At 43.4% G+C, this 14081-nt stretch overlaps 1 protein-coding gene across 5 annotated transcripts in view; it reads right to left on the reverse strand.

The window, feature by feature from the left end:
* HMGXB3 (HMG-box containing 3) overlaps positions 1-14081 on the reverse strand; it is a 58449-nt gene that overhangs the window by 2848 nt on the left and 41520 nt on the right. For 4 of the 5 annotated variants that reach the window (XM_036881543.2, XM_036881542.2, XM_036881539.2 and 1 more), the window contains 7 exons: positions 13117-13418; positions 12494-12621; positions 9923-10054; positions 8831-9015; positions 3695-3914; positions 2264-2397; positions 1362-1478 (listed from right to left, as the gene is read on the reverse strand). In XM_036881543.2, coding sequence (XP_036737438.2) covers positions 1362-1478; positions 2264-2397; positions 3695-3914; positions 8831-9015; positions 9923-10054; positions 12494-12621; positions 13117-13418 — 1218 coding nt within the window. The remainder of the gene's footprint in view (positions 1-1361; positions 1479-2263; positions 2398-3694; positions 3915-8830; positions 9016-9922; positions 10055-12493; positions 12622-13116; positions 13419-14081) is intronic. The other variant, XM_036881540.2, reaches the window with a different exon arrangement.

Genomic DNA, 14081 nt, shown 5'->3' on the forward strand with positions numbered 1-14081 from the left:
AAGACAAGTAGTGATTCTACAGCATCTCACTATGCTGATGGACAGTGACTAATGGGGTATGTGGGGGGGACTTGGTGAAGGGGGGACTCTAGTAAACATAATGTTCCTCATGTAATTGTAGATTAATGATACCAAAAAAAAAATTAGAGGTTCCTGGGCCTCATACCAAATGCAAATAAGCCTCAAGGCGTGAGATCTAAGCATCAGTATTTTTGAGCAGCTTCCCCCCACCCAGATGGGAACCCCTGAAGTAGGCTAGTAAGCACCTCCACTGGCAGGGCCCCTGAGCGCCACTCCACTGCTGGGCAGCTCTGCATACGATGCCTCTGCCTCCCTGCCTTCACCCACCAGTCCTGGCTATCGCCTCCAAGAACAGCTTCCCCAGCCTCAGCCCTGAGATCTACAGCTCTCCCGCCCCTGTGCTGTCAAGTGTTTCTGACGCCTCCCCATTCGCATGCACACAACCCTGTAAGCAGGCTCTCATCTCCAGGATAAAGCAGTGAGCATCGCCCTCAGACAGACTTTTGTCAAAGGAGCTGAGAACCCATTCTCTTGACAACTCATCGCCCTGCCCAAGCACACACCTCAGTGAACTGGTGGCTCTGCTAAACCCTCTCTTCCCCATTTGGTACTGGTTCAGGGGATTTTCTATACCAGTATATGCCTGGCTCTACTCTGTCACATGGTGCGTGAGCTACCCGGTGCTTATCCTGTCCACTCTCTCCACAGACCATGTCTTAAAACAAAAATGAGACCATGACCACCCCACTTCCCATTCAAAACTGTGCAATGGGTCCCTCATCACTCTAGCAGGAATCCAAACTGTTACCACGGCCTGCAAAGCTCCATTCGATGTGGCCGCTGGTGACCCCTCTCCTCTCCTCCTCTTGGCTCCCAGGCTTCCCTTCTCAAGACTGCATGGTCACCTTCCCTCTGTTGGCATATTTCTTTCCTAGCTCATCACTGGGACTCGCAGCCTTGTCTGGCAGGCCCATGGGAAGCAGGTCGCTCTCTGTTACTTTCTACCTCAGGACTTGTCTAGTTCCTTCAGAGCTACTGCCAGAGCCGTGGTGACTTTAGATCCCCACCAAGATGAGGTCCACGAGGGAGGAATGACAGCTTCACTGCTCACCTTTGTAGCCTCAACAGCTAGGGAGAGGCCAGCACCTGGTAAGGTACTTAGGAAGTGCTCACTGATGCTGACTCAGGCTCTCTGCCTAGCTCAAACAGTTGCACCTAAGCCACAGCTGCCCAGTGACTGAGTGCCAGCTCCCACAGGATGACCTGGGTCTGTCAGATCCTCTGTGTAGGCGATCTGACCTGAAGAAACTTACTCCTGCTCCTCCCTATCAGCCTCTTACCTGATGGGGGCACATCTTATAGATTTTACCCCCTGTAAGATGAGGTGGGGGCTGTCTAGCTCTGGCTCCATTCTGTACAGATTTATAGAGAGCCAACAAGGAGAAGCAGAGCTGGTCCTGGAGCAGAAGGATGAGATAAAAAAGAACAGCAGTAAATGCTAAGAACCAGGCCTGGTGTGTAGCACCGAATGTTCCCTTCAATTCCCAGAAACAGAAGACTCATCTGCGAAGGCCAGAGTGGGCCTTGTGGCCTCACTGGCCCGACATCCTCTAGGTACAGACGGGGACCTGAGGCCCTGAAAGGACCAGGTCACAGTCAGCCAAAATGGTCAGCTGCCAGACTCTGAGGCCTGGGTTCTTCCTACTTTTACAGGGCAGGGAATACTTCCAAGAGAAGCCAACATTTGAGGCTGAACTTGAATGGAGCAGAAAATTTTCAACAGCACATTAGCCCGAAGGGAAGTAAATAATATATAGATAAAACTCATGTGCACACTCTCTATGGATATAAGAGTATCCATTTCCTAAGAGCTAGGATGGGTGATAACCAGATATTGTGCAAACTACCTTCCTTACAACAACCTCATGAGATCAGTATTTTTGTTATTTACACTTTGCAAATGGGGAAAATGAGGCTCAGAAATGTAAGGTAGCTTATTTGAGGTTGCACACAGTTATCAGGAGAGCCAGGATTCCTGATGCCAGAGTCCGGGCACACCACCTTCAGTAGAGAAACTGACTGGAGAGAAAGGACTCACATGCATGTCACCATTTGGCTGCCTGTCTCCCAGGCCTCGTAGACTGCCAACATAGGCACCCAGTTACAGGCATTTATACCCCTGCCCAGAAAAACCCCCACCAGCCTACTCCCAAGTTCCAGTCTCTCCTGCCCCAGTGCTCACCTTGGAGTCCTCCACCCTGAAGGGGACCCCACACTGCCTCAGCAGGTGCTGCAGCTCCTCCTCACTGTAGGAGCCAATCTCCTCGAGCTGGCAGGTGCCTTCCTGGAGCAGCCTCACCAAGGCACTGCCATTGCCTGCAAGACATGGTGGTGCTAATGCAAGGGCTGCTGGCCAACAGAGGTCACAGGTAGTCCTCTCATGAGCCAGGGTGAGAACAAGGGGCCTACAGTATGGCAGGCAGTGGAAGCAGGCTCTGCCTTGCGCCCTGCCCTGGGTGCTAGAGAGGGGGACTCAAGGCAAATCTTATGACTTCTAAAGATATTAGAAGTTTCTCAGAGCTTGAACAAGTTTCTGCCCTTGAACACCTAGGTGAGGTATCAGCAGAGCACCCTTGAAAAGAACCCCAAAATGAGCCAGCTTTTAACCTTTTAAGGTTTTTCAGAATCAAAATCTCAGATGCTTACCACAACTGCAAATAAGGGCAGCAACTCTCACTTTAAAACTGTTCTCTATATACTATGTTCCTGAATCTGCCTAACCAACAGACTATGTGGAGGCCTTAAAAAAACATTCCTGGGCTTTGAAGCAGCAAATATGAAGTGGGACCTTGGCATCTAATGTTAAGCACTGTTTGAGAATCAGTGGATTGCAACATATTAAATACTAATAAAATATCCAGAATTTCTTAAATGAAATAAAATAGAAAATAAAGTATATTGTACTTGGTAAGGAAAAGTGCATGTTTATATGAGTGTCAAAGCTGGGTCATGATGCAGAAACAATTTCTGACTGACTTGTAGTAAAAAAAAAAAAAAAGTAGAAGGCTATCACTTTAACTATATTACCTCATTTAATCTTCACAACAATCCAGGAGGGGGTAATAGTTATCATGCCCCCTTTGCAAATGAAGCAACAGACACTCAGGGCAATGAAGGGATTTGGTGGTCACACAGCTACTAAATGGCACTGCTGGGAATCAGACCCAAGTTTTCAGAAGCCTATGCTCTCCACAGCCAAGTCCCGGGCTTTGCAATTTATATACAGAGTATCTGCAAAATCATCAGAAAGATCTGCTTAAAAGCAGACACCCTGACCCCGACTATGCCTGTTAATGAGAATCTTTGGGGCTGGAGCCTTATTATCAGCATTTTTCAGAGGATTCCCACTGTTCAGTATAGTACATCCCAGAAGGCTGATGGGTTGGGGGCTCTGTGGGCCAGTCCTATACAATATGGCTGGCAGCTATTCAAAACTCTGTACCATGACTTTAATCTCTAGGGAATTATGTCCCAGTTGTCATTATCTTTCCAGAAGGAGTCCTCTACGTAGGCCTAGCCCACTCTCTGCCATTTGTGCTGTCTTGCCATGGACAATGTTCCAGACTCTTCACAGGGCCTTCCCTGACCCTAGTCAGCCACCAGGTGGCCTTACCAGGTACTGGCTGCACATCCAGGTTTTTGTCTTTCTCTGTGTTGACGACCATGGCTCCTCTCATGAGTGGTGGGAAGAACGGGGCAATAACAGAGGCATCAAACTTGGTGATAGGGATGCTAGCAGGGAAGGCCACCTGCTCAATCACTTCTGTCTCCATTGTGGCCCAAAAGTCCTCCATGTTTACCTCAGTAGGGCCCAGGAACTCAGGCCAGGTGAACTAAAAGGTCAACATAAAAAAGGTCAAATATAGGAGCAACAGAATATTAACAACACAATACACTTGATATATTTGGGGCAACAAAGGCTGGGGGAGGGAGAGGGCAAGGGTGAAATCTGACAGCCATGCGCTACCAGATCACCCCCAAGTCTGAAATCTTAGCACCTGACTGACTTCTGGCCACATTCCTTTCTCCCCAACCATAGCACTCTCTAAGACCTGAAGAATCTCTTAAGTTCCTTCCACAAATCTGTCTGTATTCATGTCATTTTCCCCACCTTTCAAGAAAGGGAGCTACCATGTCATACCTGTTATTGCCAGATGCTACCTAATGAACCGCTACTCCACAAGCCTGGGGGGTTCTGAGATGAGACTACTGGAGTAAGGGACAGAATTAGAATTTGAACAAAGCATATGGAACCACAAAAGACCCTGAATAGCCAAAGCAATCCTGAGAAGGAAGAATAAAGCTGGGGAATTACACTCCCCCACTTCAAGCTTTACTACAAAGCCACAGTAATCAAGACAATTTGGTACTGGCACAAGAACAGACCACAGACCAATGGAACAGACTAGAGGGCCCTGATATAAACCCAACCATAAATGGTCAATTAACAGTAAAGGAGCCATGGACAGACAATGGGGAAATGACAGCCTCTGTTGTCAAAGACAACTGGTGTTGGCAAAACTGGAAAGCTACATGCAAGATAATGAAATTGGATTATTGTTTAACCCCATACACAAAAGTAAACTCGAAATGGATCAAAGACCTGAATGTAAGTCATGAAACCATTAAACTCATAGAAGACACCATAAGCATAAGCAAAAATCTCCTGAATATAAACATAAGCAACTTTGTCCTGAACGCATCTCCTCGAGCAAGGGAAACAAAAGCAAAAATGAACACATGGGACTACATAAAAAGATTCTGTACAGCAAAGGACACCATCAACAGAACAAAAAGGCATTCCTACAGTATGGGAGAATACGTTTGTAAATGACATATCCAACAAGGGGTTAACATCCACAATATATAAAGAACTCACACGCCCCCAAAAAGCAAATAACCCAATTAAAAAATGGGCAGAGTATATGAAGAGACAATTCTCCAAAGAAGAAATTCAGATGGCCAACAGACACATGAAAAGATGCTCCACATCACTAATCATCAGAGAAATGCAAATTAAAACCACAATGAGGTATCACCTCACACCAGTAAGGATGGCCAGTCTCAAAAAGACTAAGATAAACAAATGTTGGTGAGGATGTGGAGAAAGGGAAACAAACCCTCCTACACTGCTGGTGGGAATGTAAGCTAGTTCAACCATTGTGGAAAGCAATATGGAGGTTCCTCAAAAAAACTAAAAATAGAAATACCATTTGACCTGGGAATTCCACTCCTCGGACTTTACCCAAAGAATACAAGTTCTCAGACTCAAAAAGACATATGCAACCCTATGTTTATTGCAGCACTATTTACAATAGCCAAGATATGGAAACAACCTAAGTGTCCATTAATAGATGAATGGATAAAGATGATGTGGTACATACACACAATGGAATACTATTCAGCCATAAGAAAGAAACAAATCTATCATTTGCAACAACATGGATGGAGCTAGAGGGTATTATGCTCAGTGAAATAAGCCAGGCAGAGAAAGACAAGTGCCAAATGATTTCTCTCATTTGTGGAGTATAACAGCAAAGCAAAACTGAAGGAACAAAATAGCAGCAGACTCACAGACTCCAAGAAGGGACTAGTGGTTACCAAAGGGGAGGGGTGGGGGAGGGCGGGTGGGGAGGAAGGGAGAAGGGGACTGAGGGATATTATGTTTAGCACACATGGTGTGGGAGATGACGGGGAGAACAGTGTAGCACAGAGAAGGCACATAGTGGATCTGTGGCATCTGACTACACTGATGGACACTGACTGCAGGGGCATGGGGGGGACTTGATAATATGGTAAATGTAGTAACCACATTGTTTTTTCATGTGAAACCTTCGTAAGAGTGTATATCAATCATACCTTAATAAAAAAAAAAGAATGTGAACAAGGTCTAGTTCCAAAGCACAAGCCCTTATCACTATTCCCAGCTAGCAGGAATCATCGGAATCAAATTCAGTGAGATCCCACCACCTCCAGGGCCCTGTGATCCATCACCTCCCCAGAAGGTCCTCCCATGCAGACCTTGCCAGCACACAGCTATTTCCTCTACCTCATGCAGGTTACTTATCTACTGTAGGCATCTAGCTCTTGTGCTATTATTCAGCTCTTCTTGAATGCCCTCTTATGGGCTTTGAAGTGTGACCCTGATCCTACTCCTTAGATGACAGTCATTTGCATTACTGGAGAGCTGAGAACCACTGGCAATTCTTACATCCACAAAGGATGAGAACCATTGCTCTACACAAAGACATCTCCCCCAACTTACTCCCCTTTGTTTCCCAGTCACAGGGCACTAGCGCATGCTGTGAATAAATGGCATGCTTCTCCCACCAGAGTTTCAAAGGGTACTGAGCTCACCCTCTTGATGCAAAGAACAAGAGGACAGAAAATGTCAACAACGTGTTGTGTGTGCAAACTGACATGGCTGTTGTCATCAGTCCAGAGGGCCCTTCTCTACACAGTCCCTGAGGGGAGGAGCCAACCAGTGTCTTCACAGACACCTGCATACGTAAGTTTTGTTCCATAATCTCTGGTTTTATTTCATGGACTAGAATACCCTCGGCTCCCTTTACAGCCCATCGCTCTGCATACACCAAGGGAGGAGGTCAAGTGAGGCCCGAGGAGGGTGGCAGCGTACACACTGACAACGCAGGGGCTACTACTCCGTCCCATGAGGAAAGAGTCTTGACTGGGACAAGGCAGGTACGAGGCAAAGATTAGGAGACATGAGCTTTGCAGGGTAGGCTTCTGTTTATTCTGGAAACCAAAAAGTCTCTGTAGTCAGATGTGTTTTAAATAAAAAAACAACAGAGCCGGCGTCCCAGAAGGCACTGGTGAGCACAACAGCATTTAGGAGTCAGATTCTGGAGTCAACCAGCTAGACGGAGGTGAGGTTCCAGCTCACTCTTTCCTGGCTGGGTGAGTTTGGACGAGTCCCCCTGTGCTTTAGTCCCTTCACCTAAAAAATCTCACAGGGTTGGGGTGAGAAGTACATTATATGGTAAAGCACTGAGCACAGAGTAAGAGCTTGGGATATGTAATAAAATGCTCAATAAACTGTAGCTGCCTTAATTAATAATACCATTGAGCAAGCAGATTTGAATGAGTCTGGCATAGCCTCCTGGTGAGGTAACACAAAAGCAGTGATTTTTTTACAGTTCATTTTATCTACAAGGAACATTCAGAGAGCATTATGCTTGTTTTCATGTACCACCATCCTTCAAATAGAAGTAGCTGATAAATATATGCCCCTTTTTTGAATAGGAAGAAAAAGAGGAATATGCACTTAATCCCTAAAACGCTCTGCTGGCCATGCCAAAATACACCAAAGCTTTTCTCCAGAGGTCCCGTACCAGTCCTGTTACTTCATTTTCCAGTCCTCTCGGTTACTATGGTACAGTGCACAGATGGCAACCTCACCCCCGATGGCAACTGCTGGCATAATCACAGAGCACTCACTGGGCATGCGGGCCAGACCCTACAGCGTGACCATGGCAGCTAATCCATCTAGGCATTTTTTGTAAAAACCCTAAACCAGTTTAAGAAACATTCCCTGTTAGTCTCAGTTCGCTAAGGGCTTTATCATAAATGGGTATTGAATAATAATGAAATCTATTTTTATATCTAATGAAAGAATCATATGGGTTTTCTCCTTCAAATATTAAGTAGTGAATTACACTAGTGTATTTTCTAATGTTGAGACAATTTTTCTTTCCTGGGATAAACTTAGTCACAATGTATTACTTTATTCATTGTAGATTTGATTTGCTATTATGCTGTTCAAGACTTTGGCATCTATAGTCATGAGGACAATTAGCCCCAATTTTTTCTCTTATTAAATGACTGGTTTTGTTTTCAACTAGGGAAATATACGCACTTATACTATTCTTCTATGACTGGCATCATGTATTTCTTAGATGTTTGTTAGAATTTAAAGTATAATGCCGTCTGAATTTGGTGTTATCTTTGTGTGAACATTTTTTAGTTAAGAACGTAAGTAAGTGAGATCAGGTCACTCTTTTCTTTAAGACCCTTCAGTGACTCTCCCCTTCACTCAGCATAAGTCCTTCCAATGGCTCACCTGACCTCACGGGGAGCTGGGCTTCCTATGGTCTCTTGAACCTCACATACCCTACCCCACTGTCTCCACTGCTCACACACTCCAGCCACACTGGCCTCTCCTATTCCTCAACCATGTTAACAAGCTCACCTCAGACCCTGTTTCTTGCTGCTCCCTCTGCCTTGCATCCCCCAAGAGCTACATGGGCTTCAAATTTCTATTCATACCACTGTATCAGAGAGGCCTTCCGATACTACCCTCTATAAAACAGGAATTCCCCTCTCTACCACTGCTCTCTTCTCCTTATTCTGCTTTACTGTCCTACATATATTCACATAGTATATATTAATGTTGTATTAATATATACAATCGTTAATAATTTTTATTTCCTGGTTCCCTAACCCAGAACGTGAGCGAAATGAGCCCAGACACTTTGTGGGTCTTTTTTCTACTATTTCCCAAGTGTCTAAGAAGTGCCCCAAGTTCATGTTTAATATGTATGTTGAGTAAGTAACAAATGCCCCTATTTCCACGAGGCCTTCCGTAGATGAAAACCTGGGCAAAAGCCACTTGCCTTATGCAGGACAGCACTGGAGCTACCTGTTCCTGGAGACATCATGTGTAGGAAGGTGGTTGCCAAAATGTAAGAGCAATTTTAAAGGTCACCCGTGGTAGCTGAGAAGCACTTACCTCCACACTCTTCAGTGCCAGCACATTTTCTTCACTCCTCTGGGCCATTTCCACTTTGGGGGCCACACCACAGATGCCACAGATCATGTCATTGTAGTCTCGGACAGTCAGGCACTCGAAAGCCCAATACCCATTGCACAGCAGCTCTTGCAGCTGGTTCAGCTCCTCCAAGGTCAGAGTCTTCTCTGGAAGGAGAGCAAGAACTCTGAGAAGGCCACAGGAAAACACTCTGAGGCCACTGGGGATGAGCCAATGGCCAGCAAGAATGGCAATTCTGCAGGACTGCTTCTCCCACAAAGAACACCCAAGAGTACTCACCACCACCAAAGTCAAGTACCCTGACCTTCAGGTGCTCCGGTAGCAACCTAAATAGCTGCCTTGTACTAAGCACCCACTAGGCACGAGACGCTGTGCCAAGAGCTTTGACAATATTTCCTCACTTAATTCTCACATCTTTATAAACCAGGAGCTATTATCCTCATTTTATAACAGGAGAAACTGAGGCACAGAGAATAACCTGCTCAAAATCACACTGCCACTAGGTGGCAGAGCCAACTCAAACACAGTCCCATCTGACCCTAGAACTTTTGCTCTATCTACTTTATATGACCTCATAGCAAGACAGGTGGAGGGGGACTAGAGCCTGTAGGAACAGGATGGGAAAATCATAAACAGAAAGAAGTAAGGAAAGCAAGGGGAAAAATAATTTCTAATAGTAAGGGAGGGTGGATCCCACCCTCAGGTCTCAGCATGAGCCGTGGGACTGGTTGCAGACGTTCAGAAGCTGTGTATTCAGAGTGTGTCTGATGAACATGCAGTGAAGCCAAGTCTATCTATGATCAAAGGATGACGTTCAAAAAGTCAGTTTAATCTTGTGCTGAGGGCCCCTGGATGCATGGTAAGACTCATAATTTCCAATGTTAGTTTGGCATTTGTAAAATTCAAAAGGAAGAGTGTGTTAGGAAGTCAAGAACGTCTCCTTTTCAAAATATCAGACTGTCCTCCAAGATGATCCTTTCAACAAACGACCATCACTGAAAATTCCCAGGATCTTAGGATTAACCCTGGGAAAGGGAGGGAGCCAACCTTTACCTGTTTGCTCCTGCACTGACTTCAGAACAGTGCTTATGGACATTCTGGGGTCCTCTCCCAGCTTGATCTGGTTTCTGATTGCAAAAAGCAAATCAAGGCTCACTAGCAGCTTGTTCCCCACATTAAAGAGACCTGCAGGTTAAAGATAGGCAACAGGGAAATTCACTGTAACAACATTCACAATGGCAAAAAAACTGGAAACAAAGAGAAATAGTTAAATAAATTATGGTGCATTCATGAAACAGGAAACTATTCATCATTAAAAATAATAAGTAGACTTAAATGCTCTGCTTGTCCATAAAATAATGTTAAATGAAAAATGAAGTATGTGTAGAAAATTTTTAATGAAAAAAAGAAACATCTCCCTATCCCTCACACACCTCTGTCCCCACAACAACAGAGGTCACTCTCCTCTACCTCTCACTGCTGCACCATGGCCCAGACCAGAAGCATCCTTTAGCCTAGGAATGTGCAGAGATGAAACAAAGGCTAGAAAATCATCCTTACACCACATCCTGAGGTAAAAGACTTGGAGGAATTTAAGTGCAGTCAACTTAGGACAAATAAAAGAGGGTGATTTTATATTTGCACAAAAGCAAATTCTGGAATATGTGTTCTCATTAATGAAGGGTATAGAGGAGTGGGGAAGGCCTTTCAAAGCATGATAACAAAGGCTGAAACAATAAAGGGGAAGATCAAAGGCTCCAATTACATAAAAATGTTTCTAAGAAGTAAAAAAAAAAAAAAAGACTTTGTGTCCAACAATAGAAATCACAAATTTAAAAGATCATGATAAACTAGGGAAAAACTGTCAACAAAATACCCCAAAGAATGGAAATGTCTATAAAAGAAATTCACAAAAGAGAAAAAAAAATACATATATACAACCTTCCTAGTAATCAAAGAAATACAACAAATTAGGAAATAATATGCCAGTTTTTATTACCAAATTGACAAACTTTAAGCAATAACACTAATCTACAAAAAGTTCCTAAAACTAGTGAGTTTAGTAAGGTCACTGTATAAAAAAGTCAATAGACAAATCCAATCATATTTCTGTAATAGCACTGAACAATTAGAAATTCAACCATGCCACTTAGCACTGAACAAAATTCTTAAGTATATATCTAACAAAATATGTGTAGAACCTATAAAAGCTGAAAATTTTTTTAAAAAGATGAAATAAAAGAAAACCTAATAAAATGGAGAGAGAGAAATATGAATAAGACTCAATTTTTTTTTTGACTCAGTATTTTTAAGTATGTCAAACTTCCCCAAAGTGATCTACAGATTCAATATAATCCTAATTAAAATTCTAGCAGGATTCTACAGATACTGACAAGCTGACTGTAACGTTTATATGGAAATACACAGGAACAAAAATAGCCAAAACAATTCAGGAGGAACAAGGCTGGAGGATTCATACCACTTGACTATAAGACTTATTATAAAGCTGCAGTAATCAAGACAACTGTGCTTTTGGCAAAAGTATAGACAACATGAACTAATGAAACAGAAACGAGTGGAGAATTAGCCCCACACATACATGACCAACTGATTTTCAACAAAGAAGCTATGGCAATACAATGGAAAAAATACTGCTTTTCACCAAAGGGTGGTTCAACAACTGGACGTCCATATGCAGAACAATACAAAAAAACAAACAATCTGGGCCTCACAGTTTGTACAACAATTAGCTTAAAATGGGTCACAGACCTAAAGATAAACCATAAAATTAAAAAAGGTTTGGAAGAAAACAGGAAAAATATTTAAGATCTTTGCCTAGGTAGACATAACATCAAAGCATAATCCCTGAAAAAAAGAAAAAAACCGAGGAATTGGTCTTCACCATATTTATGAACTTTCGCTCTCTTAAAGATTCTATTAAGAAAACGAAAAGACGAGCCACAGACCATAAGAAAATATTTGCAAAGCACTTATCTGACAGAGGACTTGTACCCAGACTACGTAAGTAACTCTTAAAGCTCAACTGTAAGGAACCAAACCACCCAATTCAATGGAACAGATACTTCACCAAATAAAATACAGTGCTGGCAAATAAGCCCATACAATGATGCTTAACATCATTTGTCATCAAGGAAATACAAATTAAAACCACAATGAGATACCATTACACACACATATTAGAATGGCTAAAAGACAAAAACAAAGGTCATGTATTTCTCCACTTGCTGGCATTGGAAGATGCCCATGATAAACTGTTAAATTTAAAAAAGAGCATTCCAAAACAACACACAGCACAATTACTACTACTAGTAAGTCTACAGCAGGAATAGTTTCTTCTTTTTACTTGTCAGCATTTTCCAGTTTTTCCACAATGAAGATCTAGTATTTTAAAATTAACTTTGTTTAGATTCCAGATTAGAGAGTTCTAACACTTAAGAGGTAAATGTAATCTTTTGGGCTTACAACATCCAGAAGGAAAAATCCCCTCTTTCTCAGAAGCCCCATCTGAGAAGGTCTAGTGCTCCAAGGACTAGAGGTCTGACCTTCAGAGGGTGTTCTCAAGCTTCTCTGGGGCCCTCTGAGGGAAGAAAGGCTCATACCTACCTGTATAGATGTCCATGAAACTGTGCAGGGCCAGACAGTGGGGATTCAGACACATCTTCACCTGGGCAGTCACCACCTGCAGCCGGCTGGCTGTTAGCAGCCAGCACTCCTGGGGCCCAGCCAGGGAGCTAGTACCAAAAACATCAACAAAAAACAGAAAGGAAATCAACTTCTTAATGCAGTTCCAGGGCTCAGTGATTAATTTCAAAATTCACTGCAATAAGCAAATGAAGGTGCTGGAGCTTGTTTCAAGATTTTCTTGATGGGTATTCCCATTTTGTTGGAATCTCATCTGTGGAATCATCCCTAAAGATAACTCTGAACTTATTATCCAACGTAACCAACTTCACTGTACTCCCAAATCCAGGCATTACGCTGGGTAGTTCAGATGTAAACTAAATCCTAAATTTGGTGACAGTGACTTTCAGGCATTTTCAACAGAAATAATGTAGTTACTAAATGTTATTATAACTCTACTTTTGCCAATTGGAAAAATAGAGAAAACTTAAGCAAGAAATAACATCTTCAAAGGTTATAGCTTTAAAGGGCTTGAAGGAAGGGACAATGTGGGATGAGTGAGATGGGGCAGCTAGGGAAAGGGTACATCTCAAGGGGGTGCTTACTTTTGTCCCCCTTTGAATAATGAGCTGCTACAGAGAAGGCACTGCGTGGACGGAGACTCATAATAATTCGACCAAGAGGTTTGCTCGATGGTGACTGTCTCCTCACTCACGTTGGACAGGATAAGTCGAGAACTGTTGAGTTCATGAATCAGGGCAAAGACCTCAGCCAGCTCTGACTCATTCTCAGGAATCTGCAGGACTTTGCGCAGCAGCTGCAGTGTGGACTGGCGCTGGATCTCCCTCTGGGCCATGCTCAGGGGCTCTGTGGCACTCAGCACTTCGGAGAGTGGTGAGCTTGCCTCCTGGGAAGAAAGCAGCCAGGTCACGAAGAGCCAGCCTTGGGCTGAAACAAGGAGTGGCTGCCAAGTGGCAGAGCAATGGGCCCAATGACCAAGGGCGAGTAGCCTAGGCTCCTAACTACCTCAGCTAATAACTAACTCACTGTGGGACTCACAGCAGGTGCTTTCTCTCTCTCTCTCTCCGGTGCTCAACTTCTATCAGTAAAATAAAAGAAATGTATACACTGTTTGGTAATGGATTCAAAAGTCAGCTTCCATTCACCAGGTATGGATTTTGGACATTAACAGACCTGTGTTTCAGTTCTAGATATGCCACATAACAGCTGTACATGTGTGATCCAAGGCAATTTACTTAATCTTTCTGAGCCTCAATTTCCTTACCTATGAAATGGAAGACCAAAATACTAGTAATCTCCTAGAGTTGTTGTACAGAGTAAAGAGTTTTGCAAGTAAAGCACTTTGCACACAGTACCTGAGATGCAATGACAACTTTATAAATGGTAGCTGATGTGCAAAAAAGTATCTATACTGTTTTTAGTATCTATCTTTGATACTCTGTAGCTTCTGGGTACAAGGGAACTTTGTATACCAGTTAGCTTGTTTCAGGAATAAGGTTCTGAAATGCTCATTAAAAACAGATCCTTTCCGATTTTGAAGGGGTGGAAG

This window comes from Manis pentadactyla, chromosome 2, assembly GCF_030020395.1.
Source record: "Manis pentadactyla isolate mManPen7 chromosome 2, mManPen7.hap1, whole genome shotgun sequence".
NCBI lineage: Eukaryota > Metazoa > Chordata > Mammalia > Pholidota > Manidae > Manis > Manis pentadactyla.